General features: G+C 58.4%; 3 protein-coding genes across 6 annotated transcripts in view; all 3 read left to right on the top strand.

The window, feature by feature from the left end:
- Nucleotides 1-6,506, top strand: part of CELSR3 (cadherin EGF LAG seven-pass G-type receptor 3) — a 34,660-nt gene extending 28,154 nt beyond the window's left edge. For 3 of the 4 annotated variants that reach the window (XM_075432883.1, XM_075432881.1, XM_075432882.1), the window contains 7 exons: nt 394-507; nt 665-801; nt 896-1,002; nt 1,689-1,862; nt 2,005-2,205; nt 2,383-3,463; nt 4,152-6,506. In XM_075432883.1, coding sequence (XP_075288998.1) covers nt 394-507; nt 665-801; nt 896-1,002; nt 1,689-1,862; nt 2,005-2,205; nt 2,383-3,463; nt 4,152-4,179 — 1,842 coding nt within the window. In that variant the 3' untranslated portion in view covers nt 4,180-6,506. Of the gene's footprint in view, nt 1-393; nt 508-664; nt 802-895; nt 1,003-1,688; nt 1,863-2,004; nt 2,206-2,382; nt 3,464-4,151 lie in introns of those variants that run through there. The other variant, XM_075432884.1, reaches the window with a different exon arrangement.
- A 2,204-nt stretch (nt 6,507-8,710) lies between these two features.
- On the top strand, nt 8,711-14,804 carry SLC26A6 (solute carrier family 26 member 6). Its single transcript, XM_075432887.1, has 20 exons — nt 8,711-8,728; nt 9,294-9,451; nt 9,774-9,913; nt 10,011-10,121; nt 10,392-10,567; nt 10,659-10,823; nt 10,953-11,105; nt 11,294-11,376; nt 11,472-11,619; nt 11,723-11,840; nt 11,945-12,018; nt 12,160-12,255; nt 12,378-12,484; nt 12,575-12,644; nt 12,821-12,913; nt 13,007-13,111; nt 13,667-13,852; nt 13,969-14,023; nt 14,294-14,415; nt 14,498-14,804. Exons 2-20 carry the CDS (start codon nt 9,324-9,326, stop codon nt 14,519-14,521), a joined length of 2,154 nt encoding a protein of 717 aa, XP_075289002.1. The 5' UTR covers nt 8,711-8,728; nt 9,294-9,323; the 3' UTR covers nt 14,522-14,804.
- Nucleotides 14,805-15,231: 427 nt separating this feature from the next.
- Nucleotides 15,232-25,742, top strand: UQCRC1 (ubiquinol-cytochrome c reductase core protein 1). Its single transcript, XM_075432886.1, has 13 exons — nt 15,232-15,342; nt 15,853-15,993; nt 16,468-16,554; nt 18,898-19,027; nt 19,772-19,970; nt 20,585-20,664; nt 20,813-20,928; nt 21,324-21,467; nt 22,212-22,372; nt 23,375-23,460; nt 23,959-24,047; nt 24,574-24,649; nt 25,526-25,742. The coding sequence occupies exons 1-13, from the start codon at nt 15,283-15,285 to the stop codon at nt 25,588-25,590; spliced, it is 1,434 nt and encodes a 477-aa protein (XP_075289001.1). The 5' UTR covers nt 15,232-15,282; the 3' UTR covers nt 25,591-25,742.
- The last annotated feature ends 22 nt before the right edge of the window (nt 25,743-25,764 follow it).

Below are 25,764 nucleotides of genomic sequence, written 5' to 3'. Positions count from 1 at the left end.
CTTTGGAGGGAAGGGGCCTTCATGCTCTCAGAGGGCAAAGCAAGAGAGCAGCCTGCAACAGAGGTGTCGTACACCGTAAATACAACCCACGGCAGCATCCCACAGAGTTCCTGCCACCACCGTGGCTGGTGTTGCTGCAGTGGACCCTGCCAACTACTCCTTGGCCACTGCCAGCCGGGAGGACACCCCACCCTTTCCTCCCTCACCCATGGCCACCACGGAGGTTAGCACTGATCAGTGTTGGGGGCCTCTTTGGTGTATCCTGGTCCTGGTGGCCCCTCGGGCCGACACGCTGCGCTCTGGAGGAGCCAGGGACTGTCCTGGCGCGGGTGCTGCGGGTGAGCAAGGCAGCCGGCAGCGAGGGGCTGTCTCTCACGGCATCTCTTCCCGCAGGGCCTGGCTGTGCTGGTCCTGTTCTGTGTGCTGAATGAGGAGGTGCAGGAGGCCTGGAAGCTGGCTTGTTTCGGCAAGAAGGGGCAGACCGAGGAGGCCACGAGGAGCACACAGGTGGGCGAGAGCAGGAGCAGCCCAGGGGTCTGGGGACAGGCTGCCTGCCTGGGACAGGAGCTGACGGGGACGTCCCCAGGGCAGGTGGGAAGGCCATGCCCTGGGCTTCGGCGGCACCTCCTTAACAGGGCACGTGCCCTTTCTCCTGCCTCGCCAGGGCCCCAGCGCTTACAACAACACAGCGCTGTTCGAGGAGAGCGGGCTCATCCGCATCACCCTGGGGGCCTCCACCGTCTCGTCGGTGAGCAGCGTGCGCTCTGCCCGCACCCACTCCAGCCAGCGGGCTTACCTCAGGTAGGGAGCGGCGCGGGGCTGCGGCGTGCCGGGAGTGCCCGGGCAGAGCCGGCGGCTCCTGCCGCTGTGACCGTTCGGGTCTCGTGTCTTTCAGAGACAACGTGACGGCACGTCAGGGCTCGGCCCTGGATCACAGCCTGCTGGCCCACGCCGGCCCCACGGACATCGACGTGGCCATGTTCCACCGCGATGCTGGGGGAGGTAAGGCTGGGTCTGGGGCCAACCTTGCGCATCCCAAACTAACTCCTGGCTTAAGGAAACCCTTTCCAGTGCAGGCTCTGGCTGCATGATTACATTCTCCACCCCATGTTCGGCTGTGACCCCCAAACACACCACGGATGCGAGGGAGAGGCACCAGCTGTGTTGCTTAGCACAGCCTTCTCCCAGACAGACAGCAAAGGGCACAGCCGGTTTCCAAGGAGCTAGAAGTGGAGGAGGCAAGAGCAGGGGCATCAGCTGTCACGGGGTCACTGGGTTCCCCAGTACAGCACAGGCACTGACTCACTGGAGAGAAACTGGTGGGGGTGACCCTCATGGCTGGGGCGTGGGACAGGCGAGCAGAGGCTGAGGGAGGTGGGTGTGCTCAGCCTGGAGGAAGAGGAGGGAGGGGGGATCTTACAGCTGTTTGCAACTGCCTTACGGAGAGGTGCAGCAAGGTGGAGCCAGGCTCCTCTCATGGTGGCTGGTGAAAGGACAGGGGAGCAGGCGCAGGCTGCTGCCGAGGGAAGGGCGGTATCGGTACGGCAGGCTGTTGTCCTAACAAGCGTGGTCAGCCCTGGGCTGCTTCTGCCTTCCTGGAGGCAGTCAGAGCCTGCCTGGCCCTGCCACTGGGAGCATCTCCCTCCTTCATTCCAAATGTCTTCCCAACACACGTCGTGTCCCTGCAGACCAGGACTCGGACTCAGACAGCGACCTGTCTCTGGATGAAGAGCACAGCCTCTCCATCCCGTCCTCGGAGAGTGAGGAGAACGTGCGCCTGCGGGGCCGCTTCCAGCGCCAGTTCAAGCGGGCAGCACACAGCGAACGCCTCCTCACCAACCCTGCCAACACCACTCCCAAAGGCAAGCCCGGGGGCTCTGGCAGGGGAAGGGGTGAGCCCAGGTCCCTGGGGGCCAGGCCATGTCTTCCGATGGCTTCATTTGCCCCTCACACAAGTATTCTTTCCCTCTTCCCCTGGGCCCATTCTGCTGTGTCCTTCGCCAGACGTGGATGGGAACGACCTCATGTCGTACTGGCCGGCTCTGGGCGAGTGTGAGGTTCACCCCTGCTCCCTGCAGAAGTGGGGCTCCGAGCGGAAGCTGGGTTTTGACATCAACAAGGACGCGGCCAACAATAATCAACCAGACCTGGCCTTGACCAGCGGGGACGAGAACTCCCTCACCCAGACCCAACGGCAAAGAAAAGGTAATGGCTCGGAGCAAGCGGGCCAGGCTGGCCTTGCCTGTCTCGGGTTGATGTAGCCCTAAAGGCTCAGCATCAGATCCATCTTGTGTCCTTGGGGTTGTATGGCTTATCTCTCCCGGCTTTCGTGCTCTTTTCACTGTTACACAAAGATTTCACTTCTCGTTCTGTCTGGTGCAGGGATTTTGAAGAACCGCCTCCAGTACCCTCCCACTCTCCAAGGCCTGCCATCCGTTGGCAGGATGACCAACGAGCTGACATGGTACAAGACCTCCACGCTGGGTCACAGGGCTGTCCCCGCCGCCTCCTACGGCAGGATCTACTCTGGGGCGGGCAGTCTGTCGCAGCCAGCCAGCCGATACTCGTCGCGGGAGCAGCTTGACATTCTGATGAGGAGACAGATGTCCCGGGAGCAGCTGAGTAGACACAACTCAGGAGAGTGCTTGGAAGCCGTGCCCAGCCGGCATGGGTCCAGGGAGGAGCTCGACACTATCCCCAGCAGGCACGGGTCTACTGAACACCTGGAAAGTATCCCGAGCAGACATGGGTCTAGGGAAAACTTGGATTTACTCGCTGGTAGGCCCAGTCAGAGAGATCATGGGAACACGCTGCCACGGAGGCAGGGCTCCAGAGACCACCTTGACACTTTACCCTGCAGATTTGGGTCGAGAGAGCAGCTAGACTGTGGGCCAGTGAGGGAGGTCTCTAGAGGGTGGCTAAACACATTGCCAAGTAGGCAAGTGTCCAGAGACCGAATAGACACGTTGCCAAGTCGAGATACTTCTCGAGAACAGTTGGATTTGCTTTCTAGAAGACAGCCTTCAAGGGACCAGCTAGCATCGGCTAGGCAAAATTCAAGGGAGCAGCTGGACTTTCTCTCCAGAAGATCTAATTCCAGAGAGCCTCTGGACACAGTGCCTAACAGGCACCCCTCACAGGACAACCTGGGGAGTCTCTCTAGGAGGCAGCTGTCTAGGGAAAGCCTAGAGCCGCTGTCGAGGAGACAGCCTTCTAGAGAGAACCTGGAGGCCATTCCCAGCCGACATCCTTCCACTGAACAGTTAGATATCCTTTCTTCCATCCTTGCTTCCTTTAACTCCTCCGTCCTGTCCTCGGTGCAATCTTCCAGCACACCTTCAGGCCCCCAGACCACTGCCACCCTCTCTGCCGTGCAGACCTCCTCGACGCCCTCCGCAATGTGCCCTTCGACACCTCGCTCCGCCACCTCCCACAGCATTTCGGAGCTGTCACCAGACTCAGAGTAAGTGTGTCCCTTCCACAGCCAGGCCATGTTCAGCCGGTCTTGTGCATTGTCCGGCTGCCTGGCTTCTTCCCGAAGGGGGTTTGGTTTGGGGGGAGGGGGCTGCGTGAGGGTGAGCCCCTGGGGTGAGTGGCAGGTGTCTCCTGGTCCTGAACAGTGACCAGGCAGGAAGAACCCCCGGGTGTGGCAGCAGCCGCTCTTGCAGCATGGCATGAGCAGAAACATAAGCGTGTCCGAGTCTGCCCGCCATGCCAGAAGCGATGGCCTCACCTGCGGGCTGTGGGGGCTCAGGGAAGACGCTTCATGCAGCCAGGCTGACTTCATGGCCGGTTGCCTTGCTTGGTGCTGGCTGTACGTCCCAACGAGCAGATATGAGGGCCGGCCTGGCTGGAGAGGGGGAGGGGACCCAAGTCCTACAGGAGCCCTGCCTACCCCAGCCATGTTTCTCCCCAGGGACCCTGTCCCAGTCTCATTTCTTCCCCTCCAGTTCTGCTCCCTGCTGGTACTGCTCTCATCCCATCCCATCCCTCTTTCCTCTTCCCTGAACTCAGGGACTTGGAGACAGTTATTCCTGCCCTGACACAGGAGTGGGTTTCTGCCCTGTCCCCATCTGGCATAGCTGGGGGGAGGCAGCTGGAGCCCCAAGTAGGTGCCAGAGCTTAACACTGTTTTTCTTTCCTCTGAGAAGACTAACAAGAAATGAGGGCCATTCCTGAGGGGCTGAAGCCGTCCACAAGAGAGACAGAAGAAGCAGGGCCCTTCGCCCAGCCAGACGCTGCCAGCTGAGGTTTGGTGTCCCCGGGGGGCAGGGGCCAGAACTGATGGTCAGAGGCTCAGAACCGACCCTGCCCTCCCCTGCCCTCCGGCTGAGGGGCCAGCAGCCCGCACCACCCGCTGCCGGGAGCCTTCCTCCGGGCTCTCGGCTGCCGCCGTGCTCCCCGTTGCCTGCCCGGCGTGGCAGGTACGGCAGGAGCCTGCTCGGGCGAGGGTGATGTCGCTGACCCCGGGGACCGAGCTCTTCCTCTGCGACCCGTCCGCAACGCAGGGTGTGCGTGAGGGTGGGCAGGGGCAGGGGAACAGAAACAGAGCCCAGGACGTGGGGCAGGGGAGGGTTTTCTACCTTTTTGTACCTTTGTAATCAGAGAGAGAGAAATTTCTATGGTTATTTTTACGGATGGTCTGTTCCCAGGACCTGGAGCATTTGGTTCACCAACAGCCCTTTGCCAGCTTCCCCGGGGGTACCAGGGACTGTCATCCCACTGGACTGGAGCGAGTGCCAGGCAGCCCTTATGGCTTTGCCAGCACCGCTTCGTCCCATCCCCATTGCGGGGCAGCTGGCCCTGCTGCCCCTCGCCCTCCCACCGCTCGGCTCCACAGGTGTCCTGGTGCCATCCTCCCACCGGGCATCCCCCAGCCCCCGCAGCCGTGCTGGCCCTGCAGCCAGGCCTCCCTCTGCCCTCCTGTGGGACCCCCTTGGGGCTGCCCCCTGTCTGTGAGCCGGGCTGTGTGCCAGCAAGAGCACAAGCGAGCAGGGCAGCAAATTTCCGGACGAGGAAGCTGCTGGGGGAGGAAACAAGCTTTGCTGTTCAGTCCTGTCCTGTACCAGGATGGTCCCACTCTTGTAAGCACTGGTTTTCTCTGCTCAGCAAACGAGCGTAACGTTTTTACGCACTCTGTGTTGTGCTCTTTAACCTGCGAGTTGCAGAGCAAGCCTCTGCTGGTTGTGGGTCCAGGCCAGGCGCTGGATGACCCTAGCCCTGCTCGGCAGCAGGCGAGGCTGTTCCCAGAGCCGGGGCTCGCCCCGCGGAGGATTAGCATCCGCAGGAACGTGATGTGGCTCCAGTCTCAGGGTCCAGCATTGCCCACAGAAGTTGTATCTAGCTGGTTCCTTGCAGGCTCTCTGTACGTACGCACACGTCCCTGTGCTCTCTGGCTGACTGAGGACCCCAGCTCACAGTGTCCTGAATTTTGGGAGACGGAGACAAACAGCAGTTTACCCTCTCTGGAATTATAGGCCGCCCTGTTGGTTTCTCTGCTCGACCGGGGGCCTGGCCCCGGGCTCCCACTGGCCCTGCAGCCAGGTGCCCCTGCTCTGTGCCTACCCCAGCCTGGGGCCAGGGGCAGCCGGCGCGGGGGGCCGGCACGCTCCCTTTCACCCGCCGAGCGCTGTGCCTCTGCTCGGCTGCCCCCGTGGTGCTTTCAAGGCTACGTGACAGCACGTTCCTTACTGCCTTACTACCACGCTGCCATAGCTTCTTACTGCAGCCCAGCCTGACGTGTTTACAGGAGAGGACTCGCGCTGCTGTCCTCCAGGCCCCCAGGGAGGCCACGGCCGCTCGGCTGCGTCCCCAGTTCAGTGGGGAGAGTGTGGGGGGACAGAAGGGCTGGGTGACAGAGGTGCCATGGGCCTGGCAGGGGCTGCCTGCCCCCGGCACAGCCCTGACGAGGCAGGCTCGCTGCCGCCCTTCTCCCAGAGATGGGGACGATGCTGACATGTTTACACGCCGTTTGGGACCGGCACGCAGAGGGAGAGCCTGCCGGCCCCACGGGCCAGGAGCAGCCAGGCCCCTCCGTGCTGCCCATCTTCGCCTTCGGGAACAAGCTCGTTTACACGTTTCTCTCTGGCTGCACAGCTCCGGCACCGGAGGCCTGGGGTCCTGTCCCCACCGCTCTGTAGGGCCCGTGTTTCTGCCAAGTTGGGCACGGGGGCTCTTTGTGCTGGTGCCAAATGGAGAGCAAGTGACAAGTGCCAAAAAAAGAGAGCACCAGAGCCGGTGGCTGTCCCACAGAGCTGGGCCAGTCGAGAAGCAGGATTCAGTCTGTAGCTTGGTCCCTGATTGTAGTGCTGTGGCCTGGGCTCTGGGGAGCATCCTCCTTGGGTTTGGGTTTGTTTCTTTGAGGGGTTTGGTTGGTTTGGTTTTTTTCCCTCTCTCCATCTCCCGATTCTGTGGGCAGGGAGCAGGGAGATGCCTGCATTTCCCCCTGGCTGTGTAAAAGTGTATCATGGAAGCGCCAGATTTTGAAATTAAAGTCTATAAAATGGTGCTGGCCTCTTACAGTCTCCCTGCGCCTGGGGTTTGGGGTCCATGGCTGGGGCTGCAGCTGCAGGGGCTTGGTGTGATGCTGGGAGGGGGCTTGGGCAGGAGCTCCCAGCCAGCTCCTGGGCTGAAGGGGAGTCGCTGTGGCCCGGGGCGAGGTGGCTTCAAGTGACAGCGACTTCAGGCGCTGCCAGTTGCTTGAACTTGTCTGTGTGCAGACTGGTGGCCCCATGGCCCCAGCCCCGGCTGGCAGGTCTGCGGCACCGCGGTGGCTGTGGTTAGCCGTGGGGCCCGCACCCAGCAGCCTCGGCGAGGCCAAGGGGAGAAAATCCACCATCCGAAGGCAGGACTGGTCCGGGCTGCAGGGAAGGAGAAGGACGAGTGAGGAGCAGAGGCCAAGCGTGATCCTGCTGCCTTCCGTCTCTCCCTTCCTTGCTACTAGAGGGGAAAGAGCAGGTGAGCAAAGGGCGGTATGGATCCACGGTGCCCTGAGCAAGGGTCGCCATCAGCCATCATCCCCCGGTCCCTCCTGGGCTCCCTCCGTCGCGCTGGGCTGAGCCTGACCCAGCCCGGGGCAGCTCCTGCGCACCGGGGTCCGGGCTGATGGCAGCCCCCGGGGAGTCCGGCGCTGACGGTGCCGGGAGCAGCGGCTGGGGGGACTGCGGGCAGGGTGGCAGGTGGGGGGCCAGAGGCTGGGGCACAGGAAGCAGCGTTGCAGGGTGGAGACCGGGAACGGCGATAAGGAGGCAGTAAAAGGTGCCTTGCGCTATCAGTTGCCATCAACCAGGAGCCCTGTGACGGCCTCCGCTGCGGTGCCAGGTGAGCAGATAAACGATGGGGAGGCAGTGGCCGTGGGACTGGTGGGCATGGGGGTGGGACAGCGGTGGGCTGGGGATGCGGCGGAGGCTGAGGGGAGCAGGCTCAGCCCTGCTGCTGAAAGGCAGCCGAGGAGTCTGTGTGTGGCTGCCATGGGATTGTCGTCCCCACCCAGCCTGCGGGGATGGGAATGAGTTGCTCCGACCCCGGAGAGCGAGGTCCCGCGTGTCACCGCTCGTGCCACTCACCAGCCCCATCCCACCACCCAGGGCACCTGGGCCTCCCTGGGGCCCCCTGCCCGCCCTGCCTTGTCTGCTGCCTTCACCCCACACATTGACACCCATCAGCTCAACCTACGGGTGCCTGGATTTCCACTGCTGTGCCCCCATGGGACTGGGCCAAGCATGACAGAAATGCTCCAAAACCAATGCCGGTACCAGGTCACGGTGGAGCCCGGAAAGCGCGATGGGTTCAGTGGGACACTGGTGCCTGCTGGGGACCTTTGGAACAAGATAACAGCTGGGTCTGTGCGTGATGTGGGAGAGCAGGGCAGTCCACAGGGTACAGCACACCGATTCCCAGTGGGTAAGCATGGGCCAGAGCCTGTGGAAAACACCCCAGATGCCATGGCCGGAGGCTGCGTGTAACCCTCCTTGCCCTGGGCACAGCTCTGGCTACAGGACGGGGTGGGGGGACACCCATGGGAGCCCTGGGAGCACGGGAGGGTGATGGTAGGAGCCTGACCAGTACCCCAGTGAGGTGAGCACCTGGCAGCTCTTGGCACGGGGTTTGCACCAAGATGTGCGCAGTGGCAAGAAGACTCCCGCCCTGTGCCTGGAACGGATGCTGGGGCATGGCAGCACCCCAGGCGTGGCTGCAGGCCAGGAGCTGAGACTGGCCAGGACAGTCCCCAGGATGGAATGGCCCTGGGGACAGTGCTGACAGCCAAGAGGACATGGGGGGAGTGTGACGAGTGCCACACAGCAGCAGGGCTGGCAAGCAGGCAGCTCCTCAGCAGGGCAGGAGGGAGGGCAGGAGGCAGGGAGCGGTGTCTCAAAGATCACGGGCAGTTATCAATATACAGGAGGGAGCAGAGTGTGTGCCTGACTGGAGACACCTGACCAAGCTGGGCACAGCAGGTAGGAGGGTTGGGGGCGATGCGGGGACTCGGGCTAGCACAGCCCCGGCACCCTGCAAGTGGCTCACGGGGCCAACCGCAAGCGGGTGAGCATCTCAGCGCCAGCCAGGGCCACCCGCCCCGTGAGGCAGCAGGATGGTGGCAGCTCTTGGCTCCAGCCCTGAGCAAGCCCAGGCTGTGGATCCATATGGAGATGCCTCAGTCCTACGAAGAGAAGAGACCCCAGCCCAGCCCCGCTCCTCCAAGCCCACGGGCTCAGCGCCGCCCTGCAGCGTAAGCAGCTGGGGAGGGCAATGGCGGGGAGATGGCGAGCCTGTGACGCTCGCTGGGGCTTGACATTCCCGCTCCCCTCATGTGGAAAGGGACAAAGTCTGCGGACAGGATCGTGGGGTGGCCGGGGCTTTGCTCGGCGGCTGCGCTGGCCCGCTGCCCTGGCTGCGCTGCGGTATGTGGAGGAGAAGGGTGGTTGGCACCGAGGGGGGTCCTGAGTGGGCAGGTGGAGGGGGAGCCCCCCCGGGGCAGCCCTGCCGGCGCCCCCACCCGTGCACCCCGGCGGGGCAGATGGGGCTGCGGCAGGGCAGGAGCGGGCAGCGCTGACTGCCGAGGCCTCAGCTCCTTCCCTGCCCGCACGCCCGCGGCTGCCACTTCGCTGCGAGCTGCGGTGCCAGGGCTCCGAGAACTCGGGCCACCCAGGCACTGCGACAGATCCCGCACGCCTGGCTGGGATGGGGTGGCTCCATGGGGCAAGAGGGGCGGCAGGAAGGGCTGCGGGGTGGGCAGGGCGCGGGGTGCCCCCCGGCCGTGGGGATGTGGCTGAGCTCTCCCTCGTCTCCCACAGCGGGCTGGCACGCAGGAGGGCCGGGCGGCCATGGCAGCAGAGATGGTGCTGAGCCGCCGGGTGCCCCGCGAGGTGCTGAGCGAGGCTGACCTGGAGGAGGTGGCGCAGCGGAAGCCTCCCACCAAGCCCTTGCTGCGCGGCTGTCTCCACAGGACCAGGTAGGACAGATGAGGACAGACGGGGAAATGTGCCTGGACCCTGCCAAGCACTGTGCGCCCCAGCCCCACTGCCACGGAGAGCCTGGCTCCGGCTGTCCCAGTCCCCGCAGCAGACACGGTGCAGACCCAGGGGTGGGTACCCCAAGCCTGAACACCCGTGTCCCCACTCTGTCCTCCTGCCTTGAGGGACACCTGTCTCCGGTGGATGGAGCCAGCAGTCCCACAGGACCCATTGCTCCCCATGGAACTTCATCCACCCCTACTGATGTCCCCAAGTCCCCATGCCTGTGCTGAGCCCCAACTCCTGCTCCTTCCCTGCCAGATGCTCAGTCTCCACCGCCAAGTCCCTGCTCTTCCGATTCCTGCCCTTCCTGCACTGGCTGCCCCGCTACCCGTTCAAGGACTGGCTCCTGGGAGACATCATCTCGGGCTTCAGTGTGGGCATCATGCACCTGCCCCAGGGTAAGCAATGCCATGCCCAGGCTGCCGGGGGCTCCCCACAGTTGGGGGGCCAGGGCTCGGCCAACCATGACATGTCTCGCTTCTCCACCATGTCCAGGGCTTGCCTACGCGCTGCTGGCTGGGCTGCCGGCTGTCACCGGTCTCTATTCCTCCTTCTACCCCGTCTTCCTCTACTTCTTCTTCGGGACATCCAGGCACAATTCCGTGGGTGAGCTGAGGGACCACGTGCTCCCACGGGGACAGCGGGGAGGGAGTGAGAACGCAAGGGGCGAGCCTTCATCCAGGGCACAGCATTGCCACACCAACGAGCGGGAGTGGCCGTTCTTACATCGCCCTACCAAGAAGGCGGTTGGCCAAAGCAGAGCCAAAGCACAGTGGGTGCGCTTTGAGCTTGGCCCAAGGCGACAGGTGCCTGGGGACCTCAGAAAGCTCCTAGTGCTAACCTTGGGCTCCCTGCCCACACCCTGCCTGTCTCCAGGCCCCTTTGCCGTCATCTCTGTCATGATTGGGAGCCTGACGGAGTCCCTGTTGCCCAGCGAGATGTTCATGGAGTCCATCAATGGCACCAACACCACAATGGTCAATGAGGAAGAGCGGGACGCTGCCAGGGTGGAGATGGTGGCCACCATTACTGTCCTGACGGGCATCTTCCAGGTAAGGGGACCACAGCCCAGCCTGGCAGTAAACAGGGTCCATGGTGCGCCATGGCTGCGAGCTGCACTGCTCCTCCCACCTCTCCTTCCAGGTGGCCCTGGGCCTCCTGCAGTTTGGCTTCGTGGTGACCTACCTCTCAGACCCACTGGTGCGTGGCTACACCACCGCTGCCTCTGTGCATGTTCTCGTCTCCCAGCTCAAGAACGTCTTTGGGGTCTCCATGGCCGAGAAGTCAGGGCCGCTTTCACTGTTCACGGTGAGTGGGGGTTTGCTGCTGCCCTGGGACTCCCTGGGCACTCACTTCTGGGGCGCACAGAGGCCCCCAAAAACCTGCCAGGGAGGCATCTGCTTTTCTGAGCCAGTCCCCTCCTCCTGTATCCTCTAGACCATCATTGAGATCTGCAAGAAGCTGCCAGAGACCAATGTGGGCACCCTGGTGACAGCCATCATTGCCATGGTGGCCATCTTCATCGTGAAAGAGCTCAACCACAAGTTTGCTGCCAAGCTACCTATGCCCATCCCCATCGAGCTAATCACGGTACCCAGAGCTGCCCTAGCTCCCTGTAGGGACACAGCCATGGGTGTCCCTGTCCCCTCCAGGGTGGGCAGGGGTGAAATGGGGTGCCTGGGCGAGTGCAGCTGCAGGGCATGTGTCCCCTCCTCCTCCTTCTCCACCATGGTCCCTGTGCAGGAAGGCCCTGCCTCACTCCAGCCATCCTCCCCTAGATCATCATCTCCACCGGTATCTCCTACGGCGTCAACCTGAACGCCAAGTTTGGAATCTCTGTGGTGGGCAACATCCCCAGCGGGTGAGCAGGGCTGGGCGGTGGGGGTGGCTGTGCCAGAGCACCGTGCCACCCACAGGACCCCCCTTTTCAGCCCCATCTCCCTGTCTTGGCTGTAGGTTGAAGCCGCCCGTGGTCCCTAACTTCAGCTACTTTGGGCAGGTGGTGGGCAACGCGTTCGCCATTGCCGTGGTGGGCTACGCCATCTGCATCTCCCTGGGCAAGATCTTTGCCCTGAAGCACGGCTACAAAGTGGACAGCAACCAGGTGATGCTCCGATGTGCAGGGCCCCTTCCCTGGGTGAAAAAGCTCGTACTTCTTGAGGCTGGGGAAGGCACGGTGCTCCCCCACCTCTGCTCTGTCCCTGCAGGAGCTGATTGCGCTGGGCTTCTGCAACTTCCTGGGGGGCTTCTTCCAGTGTTTCGCCATCAGCTGCTCCATGTCACGGAGTCTGGTGCAGGAGAGCACAGGGGGCAACAGCCAGGTAGGTCTGGGCAGTGCTGCCTCCCTCCGCGGGGCTGGACCAGGGGCGAGGTGCACAGTGAGCGGTGTGGGGCTCACCTCACATTCTGTTCTCCTTCCCCTCAGGTAGCCGGCGTCATCGCATCCCTGGTCATCCTGGTGACCATCCTGAAGATAGGAGAACTCTTCCGGGACCTGCCCAAGGTACATCTAGTCCCACAGCCTCCATGCCATGTCCCACACCTGTGCCCATCCAATGGCAAGGTGGTGTGGCAGGGGAACAGCCAAAGGCCCCCCTCAGACCTGCCCTCAGCATCCTCATGGCTGCAGGGACTTCTCTCCTAGGCCATCTTGTCTGCCATCATCATCATCAACCTCAAGGGCATGTTCAAGCAGTTCAACGACCTCTGCATGCTCTGGAAGTCCAACCGGGTGGACCTGGTAAGGCGCTGACTGGCCCGGGGGCTTTGCTCTTGTCCCCGGAAGGGGTTTCTGCACCCCCTCTGGGGCTTGCGGGTGTCGGTGGGGAAGCCGTGCTGCGGCTGACTGCATGCCCCCTCCAGATGGTCTGGATTGTGACGTTCGTGGCCACCCTCATGCTGAACTTGGACATCGGCCTGGGGGCTTCGGTGGCCTTCGGGCTGCTCACCGTCATCTTCCGCACCCAGCTGTGAGTACCCTGGGCCTGGGGGGCCGGTGCTGCGTGCCAAGGGCGGGGGAAGCCCATGGTGACCTCAGTCCCTCGCTCTGTTCCTCACAGCCCCCACTACTCTATCTTGGGACGCATCTCCGACACCAACATCTACAGGGACGTGGCTGAATACCAGATGGTAACAGCACGGAGGGGTGGGAGAAGAGCCGCGCTTGCGATGGGGCAGGGGGAGCAGCTCGAAGCACCCCCAGGGGCTGATGCTGCGGAAATGAGTGGGGGGGTGTTCAGGGGGAGGGAGATAAGAGGAGAAGGGGGCTCCATCCCTGGGGTAGCACCCTGCCCATTTGCCCCCAGGCACAGGAGGTCCCGGGGGTGAAGATCTTCCGCTCCTCCTCTACGCTCTACTTTGCCAACGTGGAGCTGTACGCTGAGACCCTGAAGAAGAAGGTAGGAGAGCCACCAGCCCCCCAGTGCTCCCCGCCTGCTGGCACCGGGGTGGTGGAGGGGGGCCTGGGGACACAGCACTGCGTTGTTTTGCAGAGTGGCATCAACGTGGACCGCCTGATCGAGAAGAAGAAGAAGGCCATCAAGAAGCTGAAGAAACAGCAGAAGAAAGCAGAGAAGGAGAAGGCAAAGAGGAAAAAGGTGCTTCCCTGCTGCGGGGACCCCTCCGGTGCCACCCCGCACCGCCTGCCTGCCAGGTCCTGGCCCTCCCGCCGTGCATTCACCAGGCTTGGTGGCCCATGGGGTTCCCGGTTCAGGCTGGGGCCAGCGGGTGAGACGAGGCACTGGGGCAGATCTGGGACACGACGTCACACCCAAGGTCGGTGGGGAAAGCCGGGCCGTTAATGATTAGGTGGTGGAGCCAGTCAGTCTTTAGCCAGTTGGCGAGTTAATCAGAATTAAGAGCGGGAGCAAAGGCTGACCTGGTGCCAGCTAATGAGCCCGGCTCTGGACAGGGTCACTGGGGAGGGGCTGGGGCTCGACGCATCCCGAAAGAGCCCAAAAGCAGGTCAAAGTGCGAGCAAGGCACCCACTCCCAGGGCCACCCCCTGCCCGTGGCCTAATGCGGCCAAAGAGCCTCGCCAGGCCCCACCGCGCTGTAGGGCAGGGTGAGCCTGGGTGGGGGGACGCTGCCCGGCCAGGGCTGCCGCCAGCCCCCCTGCAGTGAGGCCGGGTCTTCCCCCTGCCCTCCCCCAGGATGCGGAGCATGGGCGCAATGGTCCGGCCGTGTCGGTGATCGAGCTGAGCGGCGCGGAGGGCAGCACACCCCCCGAGCCCACCCTGCACACCCTGGGGCTGCCCCAACCCGACTTCCACGCTGTCGTCTTGGACTTCAGCCCCGTCAGCTTCGTGGACACCGTCTCCATCAAGATCCTGAAGAACGTAAGGGGCTGGCGGAGCAGGGGGCCAGCAGCCTCGCCAGGGGCGTCCCCAGGGCCCTGCGGCGTGGCCCGAAGGCTGCTGCCTGTCCCTCTTCCCCTGTTTTCTGCCCTTTGCAGATCTTCAGGGATTTCCATGAGATTGAAGTGGACGTCTTCGTTGCCGGCTGCCCGGGTGAGGAGGCTCTGCAGAACTGAGATTCTGGGGGGACACAGCCTGGGGCTCTCTCCATGGTGTCCCCGTCCCCCCAGGGTCTCCCCAGGGGACCGGTGCTGCAGGTTGTCCCATGGACCCAGTCTGAGCCCCACAGTCCCTGTCGAGGCAGCTGGACCCCTGGTGACGGCCCCGGCGTCCCCCGCAGCGCAGGGGCAGGGAGGCTGCTCCGGGGGGGTGGGGTGGGCTCAGCCGAGTGCCACAGCTTGAGACATTTCTCCCTCCACTCAGTGCCTGTCCTTGCCCAGCTGGAGAAGGGCAACTTCTTCAGCGCAGCCATCACCAAGCACAGCTTCTTCCCCTCGGTGCACGACGCCGTGGTCCACATCAGCGGGGCACAGCGCCAGGCCTCGGTAAGCAGCCAGTCTCGCCATCCCCACCCCGCTAATGGACCGGGGGCAGCCAAGCCCACCCCTCCCTCTCTGTCCTCCTTAGGTGGACCTCAGCACTCGAATGTAGCCCCTCAAGAGGACGGTATCTCCCCAAGGAGCTGGACAGTGAGGGGGGCTTTGCTACCCTGATGGCACCAACGCACCCACCCCGGAGCCTGGAGGCCTTGTGCCCCCCCAGCCCCAACGGACTCAGAGCTGGGGCGTGAGCTCTCCCTGCGATGGAGCCGCTGCAGGCTGGGAGCCCCCGCTCAGCCCCAGCACGGGCCTGTCCCCCCGGCCTGGGGGGCGGCGGAGGGACCCGGCAGCAGGTTGGCGTCATGTGCCTCTCCTCAATAAAGGACTCTCCTTAATGAAGGCCTCTTCTCCTCAATGAAGGCCTCTCCTCAATGAAGGACTTTCCTCAATGAAGGCGACCTCAGGCTGAGCGGCCTGGCTGCACTCTGGCGCTGGCAGGCACTTCCCGGCTGGGCCCAGGCCCGGGCCTGGCCCTCCCTGAGGGCAGGCTGACCCGCCAACCCCCTCCCCCCGGGCCCTTTTCTGTCACTTTTCCTCTCGGCCCGCTCCGGGCCCGCCAGGCGGCCGCCGTGGGAGCAGTATGGGCGCGGACCCCCGATCCGGGACCCCCCCCCCACGCGGGGAGCCCCGCGGCCCCGCCGCCATTGCCCTCCCCGCCACCAGGGGGCGTCGCCGCCCGCCCGCCCCAGTCCGCGCATCCGCCTCCTCCGCCCGATAGCATCTCCCTCGTGCGCATGCGCTTCCCCGCCCACCGCCCCGCCTTCCCGCGCAGGCGCGCTGCGGCCCGCTCGGTCGGCTGGCGGCGGGGACAAGATGGCGGCTTCCTCTGTGTGCCGGGCCGGGCGGGCGCTGCTGCGGGGCCCTCGGCCCTCCGTGAGTCACCGTGGTCGGCGGCGGGGGAAGCGGCGAGGTGGGCCGGGGGGAGGCCGGCAAGGGCGGCGGGAGGCCCTGCGGTGCGGTGGGGCTGCCGGGCCCGGCCTGCCGCCGGCCGGGAAGGTCACGGGAAGGCGACGGGCGGAAGCCCGCAGCCTGCGGAACGGGGCCGGGCCGGGTCGGGCGGGGCGCGGCGGTGGCCTGCACGCCTCGCGGGGCTTGCCGGGGGCCTGTTGTCCGCTCCCTTCCTCCGCCCTGTGCCGGGCTCTGGCCGGTTCGTGGGACTCTCCCCGGGGGCGTTCAACCTGCTCGGAGCCCCTGGCGCTGCGAGGGCGTCCAGTCCTCCGGGTGACGAGCCGTGTGCAGCGGGATGAACGCGACAGCGCTCGTCTGCCCTGGGCTTGGCCGGCTGTGTGCCCGGCAGCCTGCCTGCTGGAGCCCTGCCCTGCCCTGCCCTGCCCAGGGGAGCTGCTGGGGAGCCGGAATGGTAGTGTTGTTGTTTTTTTTTAGGCAGCTTTATTGACTTTGACAAGGAACCGAGGTGCTGCCACCTATGCCCAGACACTCCAGAATATCCCCGAGACCCAGGTCACCACTCTGGACAATGGTCTCCGTGTAGCTTCGGAGGAGTCCAACCAGCCGACATGTACGGTAAGTTTAAGACAGGTTAAAGGCTGACTTGAAAGAGTCAGCCTTGCCTGGTCTGTAGCTGGTCTTCCAAACATGACAGAACCACTGTTTAAACCGAAGCTGTTGACAGAGACCCTACCACTGCTCTTCATTAACTGGTGGGATTAACGTAGCAGCAGAAGGCATAGCCTGGCTTTGTATACATCTGCAGTGAAGCTTTAGCGGTCTACAAGTTTTCTCAGTCTTACAGTTTGTGTAAGCACTAAGTGGCCAGTAGTAGTTATATCTCTGGCAAAACTAACAAAGGCTTTTGTGAAGCTGCTAGACAAAAAGCCAAAATGTGTACAGGAAACGGTTGGTGGTGCTTGTTCTTGTTTTGGTGCTGCTAGTGCAATGTCTGTGAGGCAGACTTCTTGTCCCTGCTGTTATATATGTGGCACAAGGCTTGAGCATGCTGTTTGTTTTCTTTGCTCATACGTGTACTTTTGCTGTTAGGTGGGCCTGTGGATCGGGGCAGGGAGCCGCTATGAAAACGAGAAGAACAACGGGGCTGGTTACTTCCTGGAACATCTGGCCTTTAAGGTAAGGAGGCATGCTAGGTCTGGCAGAGGATTGCATGGAGAGCTGTTCTAATTATAAATTGTGCTCTTGCTTTGGAGGCTGTAGCTGTTAAAAGAGAGTGTAAATGAGGTTATCTGAGTCCCAGAGAATTTTCGCATAGTGTAAAAATAAACTTCAAAAGGTACCTAGCCTATATGGTGCTTTTTGTTTGATACGCAGCAACTTGCAAGCATGCATGAATTAAAGCAACTCTAATTTACTGCTCTTAAAGGAAAAAGAAAAGTTGTAAGTAACACGTGAGACTGTCTCTCTGACGTGGTTCCAATCCCTGACTATCCCAGCCGTTGTGTAGTGCACGTGTAGGACTGTTATGAAGCGTGTTTCTTCAGGTTAGCAGCAGAACTCAAAGCAGCATTTCCTGTAGCCATTTATTTTTCTTTTATTTTCTTAGTGGGTCAGCAGAGTTTAGAGGCTACAGCTCTTAGTTTTCTAGTAGTGTCAGTCCCTGCTGAACAGCCCTAGGGCAGAAGGCGTCTAAGCCTGGGACTTACTGACTCAAGTCCAGGCTGTGCCATCATAGGCAGCTGCAGCATCTGGCTTGCTCCTTAAGGCATGAGGTCTGTGTTAGAAGTAATTTTCTGCTCCCGTTCTGGCTTCTTCTGAATAATGCTGCTTAGGTAGTTAGAAACCTGCTTAGTTTTGGGTTAGGCTTTTTTTTTGTTTCCTTCCACTGATGTGATCTTCAGCCACTGCTGTCTCTTAGTGTAGGTCTTCTCCTTCCCCGCTGGGTTTTTATTGGTCTTTCAAAATACACCTCAACTATCACGAAATCACAGAATGTTTGGGGTTGGAAGGGACCTCTGTGGGTCATCCAGTCCAACCCTCCTGCCGAAGCAGGGTCGCCTACAGCAGGCTGCACAGGACCTTGTCCAGGTGGGTCTTGAATATCTCCAGAGAAGGAGACTCCACAGCCTCCCTGGGCAGCCTGTTCCAGTGCTCCGTCACCCTCAGAGGGAAGAAGTTCTTCCTCATGTTCAGACAGAACTTCCTGTGCTTCAGTTTGTGCCCATTGCCCCTTGTCCTGTCGCTGGGCACCGCTGAAAAGAGTCTGGCCCCATCCTCCTGACACCCACCCTTGAGATATTTATAAGCATTTATTAGGTCCCCTCGCAGCCTTCTCTTCAGGCTGAACAAGCCCAGCTCCCTCAGCCTCTCCTCATAGGAGAGATGCTCCACTCCCCTCACCATCTTCGTAGCCCTCCGCTGGACTCTCTCCAGTAGCTCTTCATCTTTCTTAAATTGGGGAGCCCAGAACTGGACACAGTACTCCAGATGAGGCCTCACTAGGGCAGTGTAGAGGGGAGGGAGAACCTCCCTCGACCTGCTGGCCACACTCCTCCTAATGCACCCCAGGATCCCATTGGCCTTCTTGGCAGCCAGGGCACACTGCTGGCTCATGGTTAACCTGTCGTCCACCAGGACACCCAGGTCCCTCTCCACAGAGCTGCTCTCCAGCAGGTCCGCCCCAAGCCTGTACTGGTGCATGAGGTTGTTCCTCCTCAGGTGCAGGACCCTGCACTTGCCCTTGTTGAACCTCATCCGGTTCCTCTCTGCCCAACTTTCCAGCCTGTCCAGGTCACGCTGAATGGCAGCACAGCCTGTCTGTGTATCCACCACTCCTCCCAGTTTGGTGTCATCAGCAAACTTGCTGAGGGTACATTCTAACTCTTCATCCAGCTCATTGATGAAGAAGTTAAACAAGGCTGGGCCCAGTACTGACCCCTGAGGGACACCACTAGTTACCAGCCTCCAACTAGACTCGGTGCTGCTGATGACAACCCTCTGAGCTCTGCCATTCAGCCAGTTCTCAATCCACCTCACCGACCACTCATCCAGCCCATATTTCCTGAGCTTCCCTAGGAGGATGTTATGGGAGACTGTGTCAAAAGCCTTGCTGAAGTCTAGGTAGACAACATCCACGGCTCTCCCCTCATCTACCCAGCCAGTCGTGCCATCGTAGAAAGCTATCAGGTTGGTCAGGCATGATTTCCCCTTGGTGAATCCATGCTGACTACTCTTGATAACCTTCTTTTCCTCCACTTGCTTGATGATGACCTGCAGGATGAGCTGCTCCATCACCTTTCCCGGGATGGAGGTGAGGCTGACCGGCCTGTAGTTCCCTGGGTATCCTTTAGCTAGAGTAAATAAGCCAAGTTTTAAATCTCTTGCTTTCTGCACTTGCTCTTGGCTTTTGTGAATCATGTGACAAATTTTACTGTTTTAGGTCTTCATTGCTCTTTACTTTAGTTTTGCCCGAGAGGGAAATCTGTTCATGTTGTAACTGCATTTATATGTTTTCTTTAGGGCACAAAGAAGCGTCCTGGCGCTGCCTTTGAGAAGGAAGTGGAGAGTATGGGTGCTCACCTGAATGGCTACACCTCGCGGGAGCAGACTGCCTATTACATAAAAGCCTTGTCCAAGGACATGCCCAAAGGTAGGATGGCCAGCGGGCGAAGTCTGATCTGGAGGTTAAGGATGAAGCAAGAGCATGTGCTTATTTCTTGCCCACCAGCATGCTTTCTAACAACAGAGCAGGGAATGAAGTTGTGGCTGAGTGGTAAATTGGATGTTCTAGCCGGTAGTTGAAGAGAGCGCTGCCATGACATGGTGTTTCGAGGCTGCGAGTTCATGTGTTCCTGAAACCAGTTTTGCAAAGCTTGTTATGTCAGGCTGCACTGTATTGCCAGGAGGGAGAGGGGGATTTCAGTAGTCTGTAGTTGTTCTGTGGAGCTGAGGAACTGAGGTCAGCAGCAGCTGCTGTGTCAGGAGGGCTTGGTGCAGCTCTTGCGGGTGTTGCTGGAGTCAGAGCTGTGGGCCCTGCTGTAAATGTGGGCTACGCTGTAGATGTCGCAAGCTCTCTGTAAGGATTCAGCATGGTTCTGCAACAGTACTAACCCGCTTCTGACATGCTTCACCTTCTGCAGTTGTTGCCTGCTTTCTGCTGGCAGTGATGCTTGGCAAGCTGACTTGGAGACTTCGTGCTTAAACGGTGTTTTTTGTCCCTCTGATGCTGTGGGCATGGGTCATACTCATCTCTGTTATGTTGCATCCCCTCCCCAGCGTGGTTTGTTGCTTAATCCTCTTGTGATGTCCCTGCTGCCTGTGTGTCTTTTCTCCTTTCAGCAGCAGTGGGTAGCAGTCAGGCAGTGGGATTGCTAACGTTGGAAATGTGTTGCAGTTGTAGAGCTTCTGGCTGACATTGTGCAGAACTGTGCACTGGAGGAGTCTCAGATCGAGAAGGAACGTGGCGTCATCCTTCAGGAGTTGAAAGAAATCGACAGCAGTTTGACGGATGTTACCTTTGATTACCTTCATGCCACTGCTTTCCAGGGGACTGCGCTGGCCCACACTGTCGAGGGGACCACAGAGAACGTCAAGTGAGCAGCAGGCTGGATGTACACAGCCCGTGGGTTCAGTCCTTGGGGTGCACGATTGCTGCTTCTCAGTAGTGGTGACTGCACGAGGAAACCAGTCTGTCCACAGAGGTGACCTGTGGGCTTCTTATTGTGTCTTGACTGTGTTTTCCCCATTAGTACTGGTGGAAGGGTAATGCTGCACACATTCTTCTGTGTGCCCCTCACACAGGACGTGAGCTTGGTAGGGCCAGGTTGAACCTTCTCCCATATTTGTCAGTTTGACATCGTTAGGGAGATTAAGAGCTAAGGGTGCTCATTAAAGCAGTGGCCTTGAGCATACACACCTGTTGGGTACTGGTAGATCGGTGACCAGGGTCAGTGTTCTCCAGTCTGTATTGAGATCTGTCCTTAACTCTCCATTTTGGTCACTCGTTTCCATTCTCTGTGTTCCGGAATTAGAGCACAGGAAAAGCACAGACAGTGCAGTCTTGCTTCTAAGAAGTATTGTTACCCCAGAACTAAGAGAATCGGCAACATAACTGCTGTCTCTGCACTGTGAACTTGCTTCTCCGAAGCCTCTCATCTCTCCAGCTCACAGATGCTGATCTGCTTGGGTCTCTGTGTGTTCTTCCTAGGCATCTGACACGAGCAGATCTAGCTTCATACGTTGATACTCACTTCAAGGCACCTCGTATGGTCCTGGCAGCTGCTGGAGGTAAGGTGTAGATCCTTGTGATTCTGGGAAGCCTGGGTGTTTTCAAGCTGGTGATCAAACCCCTGTCACACATCCCTGATGTAAAATCAGGTGATTTTGTTAAATTAAGCTGTTTAAGACTGCAGATCTCTTGCTTTCCCATTGCCAGGTATTTCCCACAAAGAGCTGGTAGATGTAGCTAGGCAACACTTCAGTGGAGTGCCTTTTACATACAAAGAGGATGCAGTGCCTATCCTGCCGCGCTGTCGCTTCACAGGGAGTGAGGTAAAGTTGTTCTTGTCCCAAACAAAACAAACAGCTGTTGCCAAACTGTTGAATGAATGTCAAACCAGTTACAGCTGCTTCTGCGAGGAAAAATCTGTTTGTATATCTCAGAGAAGCTGATGATGCAGTGTCTTGGTAGTGCTCCCATGTTCTGTTCTTGGGGCTTATTGCCACAATTTGTTGGGTTTTATATAGGACCCAAATCCATTAGGAATGTGAGGCTGTTTCTCACATCATCCGCCAAAAAAACTCGTATCAGAGCAGCTGGTTTGTGCTTAGTAGTGCCTGAGACCATTTCACTAAGATAATACCAAGTCCCCGGTTTGTCAGCCTGGCATTGCAGACAAAGCCACCGCGCTCATGCAGTTCTGCTCCGTTCCTTGATGGTTTTCTAGATCCGTGCCAGAGATGATGCTCTGCCCGTTGCCCATATTGCTCTTGCCGTGGAGGGGCCAGGATGGGCTGATCCAGACAACGTTGTCCTCAATGTGGCTAATGCTATCATGGGACGCTACGACCGCACTTTTGGAGGTGGTAAGGTAAGAGGCTTGTGAGTGTGACAGGGAGAGCGTGAAGCCTGTTAATGTGAACTATTATGGAGACCCTGGCTGAATGTGCTTTATGGGAGGTTGTGACGTTTAGCTTAGGACTGTGAAGTGGTTAGGAGTCTGGAAAGTAGCATAGAAGTGTAATTGAGGCTAATACAGGACCATTCTTGAGAAGTGATGCTGGGAGATGAACTGAGCCATCTCTGCTAAGTTGGAAGAGGTTTAGCTGATGAATTCTCAGCAGCTTGTTCCTACCCTCACAAACTAACCACTTGGTGAGGGCAGCAGTGGAAGGCAGGACAGAGTGGTCTGTAGTCTCATGTGGCAAGCTTGCTTTACAACTGCAAAGCAAGGGGAACTTCTTTAAACCCCCAGCATCGCATCCATTCTCATCCAGTATCTGCCTGGCCTGCATAGCTGTGCTAACCCCTGCTACTGGGAGACCTTGCACTTCCCATTTTCTCCCACTCCTACGGTGGTATGCATACCAGTTCCTCGTCTGTGGCTGGGAAAGGAAATGGTTTTGCTGGATGGACTCTTAGGCCATTGTCTGTGGCTTTTCCACCAATGAATCTCATCTGTTGACCACATGAAGGGTCTAAGTTAAGCTCTCCTTTGGCAAAGTGTTCCGCTCTGTCTTGTCTGTGGTCTTTGTGAATACAGCTCAGTTGGAAAGAATTTGAGCTGTTAGGCAGCTGTAAGACTGAAATGGCTGTGGTATCTCCTTATTTACAGAATCAGTCCAGCAGGCTGGCGACGCTTGCTGTGGAGCATAATCTCTGCCACAGTTTCCAGACTTTCAACACCTCTTACTCTGATACCGGCCTCTTCGGTTTCCATTTTGTTTCCGATCCTCTGTCCATAGATGACATGCTGTTTTGTGCTCAGGGGGAATGGTAAGTACGACTTCGGCAAAGAGATCTGAACCCCTTGTGGGAGACTAAGCAGGTGGGGGGACGTATTAGGTCTTCAGAGAACTGTGTCTATGAACTTCTTGAGAACTCACATTCTGGTTAAGTGATCCTGTAAGTGGTTTCAGTAAATGTCTTGGGATGTGGCTTTTGAGGAGCTGTTTTAATCCCTTAGGGCTCTTTAGGTCTTTTGTTCATGCTTCCAAGTATTAGTACTGAGGTTTTGGGTTTTTATGTACAAGTGAGATCGTTCCTTAGAGACAAGGCTTTCCCAGGTGCCTGAGAGATGTATCTCCATCGTCTTGTGAAGCTTGTGCAAAACAGGCAGAGTTACTGCCTTTCAGACTGTTGTGCTGTGGCTGATGAATGCCCTGCTGCTGGAGTTGTGCCAGCGTTTGGGGGCCTTCTGTCTGTCCTGTTGTATGTGGTATGCCCCAGTAATGGTTTGAGGCTACATCTGAGATGCAGAGCTGAGCCGTGCTGTGTATAGAGCAGGTGGAGTTAGCCCTTGCCCCAGAGACGTTGCAGTTGGCAGGGCCGAAAGGGATTTCACAGCTGGAGTCCAAACAGACTGTAGAACTGTCTTGTTCTGTCAGCATCAGTTTCCATAGCAGCTTGCCATGCGTGGGAATAGCCGACAGGCCTGCCTTCTCTTGTGATAGCGAACCGCAGACCGCTTGCCGCTCTGCCTGATGGGCAGGCTAGAGCCGGCACCAGGGCTGCTTAGACCTTTATGAGTGTAACTCAGCATGTAACCTACTGGCTGATGTCCCCTGCCTGCAAGCTTGAGCTCTTTCACCTCCTGCTGTTCAGTGCTCCCCAGTTCTTAGCTGGTCTGCGGTGATCAAGAATGAATATCAAGCCTGCAAGACAAGTGACGTTGATAATAGCTTGTTTCTGCAGAGGCTTGGGAAACAGAGGAATTCACTTTGTCTGAGCAGACAAACATCTTTAAGAGCTTTAGTGGTCTTTCCATCTCCTCTCCAGGATGCGTCTGTGTACTAGTACCACAGAGTCAGAGGTGAAGAGAGCCAAGAACAATCTCCGAAATGCCATGGTGGCTCAACTGGACGGTATGTTCTGGTTTATGGATTGACTACTGCACAGCTTTCAGAGGATTTTCACTTATGTCTCTCCTGGGGAGCAGGAGCTCTGCTACACATCGCAGTACTGCTGGCATGCACCGGGCAAAACTTCCTTTTCCCCACTCTGCGTTCCTCCTGCCGTGTTGCCAAAGCAACTGACCCAAGCCTGCTGTGCTCCAGGCTAGCTCTGACTCTGTAAACTTCTAGTCACTCTGTTGCTGAGAGTGAATAACATGCTGCCTGGTGAAGTTAGAACTGAGACCCTCAAACTGGTCTGCCTTGGCTGTAACACTTTGGAGACTGGTGAAGCAATCTTTCTATTGCTTAACTCCTGCTGGAGCTGCTTAGAGTGATAATTACAACTGGTGCTTCATTAGAAGCTGTTTAACAGCTAGAGTTGTTTCTGTCTGCTTTGACTGATGATCAGGCTGTGCAATTCTGGAAGGCTTTCTGCTGTGCTGACCATGTGATATCTTCAACATCTAGGTACTACCCCAGTATGTGAGAATATTGGAAGCCATCTCTTAAACTACGGACGCCGTATTCCGCTGGAGGAATGGGATGCCAGGATTGCTGTAGGTATCTGTTTGTTTTGGTTGGGGTACCTGAGCATGGTTGATGTCAGTGTTTTCTGGCCCTAGTCTGCCGTAGTAACGTGAGATTTACTTATCCCTTAGTCAATTTGCTTGGAGTCCAGGTGGTCAGCTCACTGGCACATACACAAATATGTCTGAATCTCTGGCACAGACTCAGCGTGTCCCATGTCCTGTGGCTGGATTCAGTCCATCCCAGAAAGAAGGCATGTGCCTGTGTTAAGCAGCACAACTTGAAATTCCTTTAACAGTTTCCCTAGAGGTGGCCATCCCTTGGAAGGCTTCAGATTTTGGATTGCCATGTCTTCTGTACCCTCGGAAGAATGCGCTGTGTAGAACATTAGCCATCCTCACAGACAGGAGCTGTGCGATTGGTGCAGATGGCTCCCAAGGGTCTGACTGTCTTTTTAATTATCTTGATCTTCAGCCACTGGCAACAGTAACTTCCAACTTTGAGAAATGCAGGTCTGCTAGAAGGGTTATTAATTGCTTGTTTGATATTTGTTAGGCCGTTGATGCAAGAATGGTGAGAGAGGTCTGCAGTAAATATATTTATGACAAATGCCCGGCAATTGCAGCAGTTGGTAAGTAGTACATGGCAATTAGTACACAGTAGCTCAAAAATCAGGAAGGGGTCAAGAGCTGAGTAGAAGTGAGTTGCAGGCACTTTTCAGGTGTCTGTTCTGGCCTCCTGGCCACTCTGCTTGTTTGTTGGTATCCTCCTACTTCTGCACATCAGATGTGCCAAGACACATTTGCCAGGAGATCAAACCTGCCGGTGATGGAGATGCAGCAGCAGCGAGCTGCTGGCTGTCCTCCCATCTCTCTACTTGCTGTGGAGCCGTGGCTAAGATTGGGAGTCCCATAGCTGGGTGCGGGCCCAGCAGCGTCTGCCGAATGTCCTTACCCTGGGGTCATGGTGATTTATGTAAGGGAAGTGAAGAGATCTGATTTTCTTGCGCTGCTCTGGCATGCCTGTCTGGCCAAGGACAAATTCCTCTCGCAAAACCTGCCTGAGCAGCTCAGCTCCGCTGTGCTGCCTCCTTCCTGTGTGTTGTGGATTCCCCTCCGCCGTGCAGCTGTTTCCTCTGGCCTTCAAAGCAGAGCAGCTTGGAAAGGGAAGATGGTTTTTGATCAGGAGGTTGGAATGAACTAGCCACAATCTCCATGACTTGGTGGCTCCCTGTATTTCATACCTGTATGTGGAGCTGTACTGAGCATTGTGCAGCAGTGCAAGGAAACAACTTGTTCTGAGGAACCAAGTAAAGGTTTCCCTGTCAGGAGATGGTATCTGCTGGTTTTCCTGATGCAGGTTTGAGCTGTAGTTGCCTGGTTTTGTGCATAGCTGCGCTGGGTTGTGGGCACAATCTGCTCTGCCACCGTCTGCTTTAAGACCATGGGAAACTGTGCAGGGATTTTAACTACGTCTCCAGTGACTAACTCTTGTTCTGTTCACTCAGGTCCCATTGAACAGCTCTTGGATTACAACCGTATCCGCAGTGCCATGTACTGGATCCGTTTCTAGGATGTGTCCCTGCAGGTTGGAGATAGTGAAGCTGTGGACTGTGACAGGTTCCGTCTGGCTAAATGTCTTGTGCACCAGGGGCAAGATGAGTCCCATCAAAATGGCTGTCGTCTTGGTGTTAAATGTATAAAAATAAATATATCCTATATGGAGTTGGTCTTGTTGGGAGTCGAC

This window comes from Opisthocomus hoazin, chromosome 11 (assembly GCF_030867145.1).
Source record: "Opisthocomus hoazin isolate bOpiHoa1 chromosome 11, bOpiHoa1.hap1, whole genome shotgun sequence".
Lineage (NCBI taxonomy): Eukaryota > Metazoa > Chordata > Aves > Opisthocomiformes > Opisthocomidae > Opisthocomus > Opisthocomus hoazin.
The sequence above is the reverse complement of the archived record's forward strand: the minus strand, read 5'-3'. Positions and strand labels throughout refer to the sequence as shown.

Excerpts from the sequence above, each read along its gene's own strand:
- SLC26A6 (XM_075432887.1), top strand. The coding sequence starts at position 9,324 with ATGGCAGCAGAGATGGTGCTGAGCCGCCGGGTGCCCCGCGAGGTGCTG. Across the intron at positions 9,914-10,010 it reads CATCATGCACCTGCCCCAGG|GGCTTGCCTACGCGCTGCTG; the intron begins GTAAGCAATGCC and ends CACCATGTCCAG. Across the intron at positions 11,620-11,722 it reads ACAAAGTGGACAGCAACCAG|GAGCTGATTGCGCTGGGCTT; the intron begins GTGATGCTCCGA and ends CTGTCCCTGCAG.
- UQCRC1 (XM_075432886.1), top strand. The coding sequence starts at position 15,283 with ATGGCGGCTTCCTCTGTGTGCCGGGCCGGGCGGGCGCTGCTGCGGGGC. Across the intron at positions 15,994-16,467 it reads CCAACCAGCCGACATGTACG|GTGGGCCTGTGGATCGGGGC; the intron begins GTAAGTTTAAGA and ends TTTTGCTGTTAG. Across the intron at positions 19,028-19,771 it reads GTCCAAGGACATGCCCAAAG|TTGTAGAGCTTCTGGCTGAC; the intron begins GTAGGATGGCCA and ends AATGTGTTGCAG.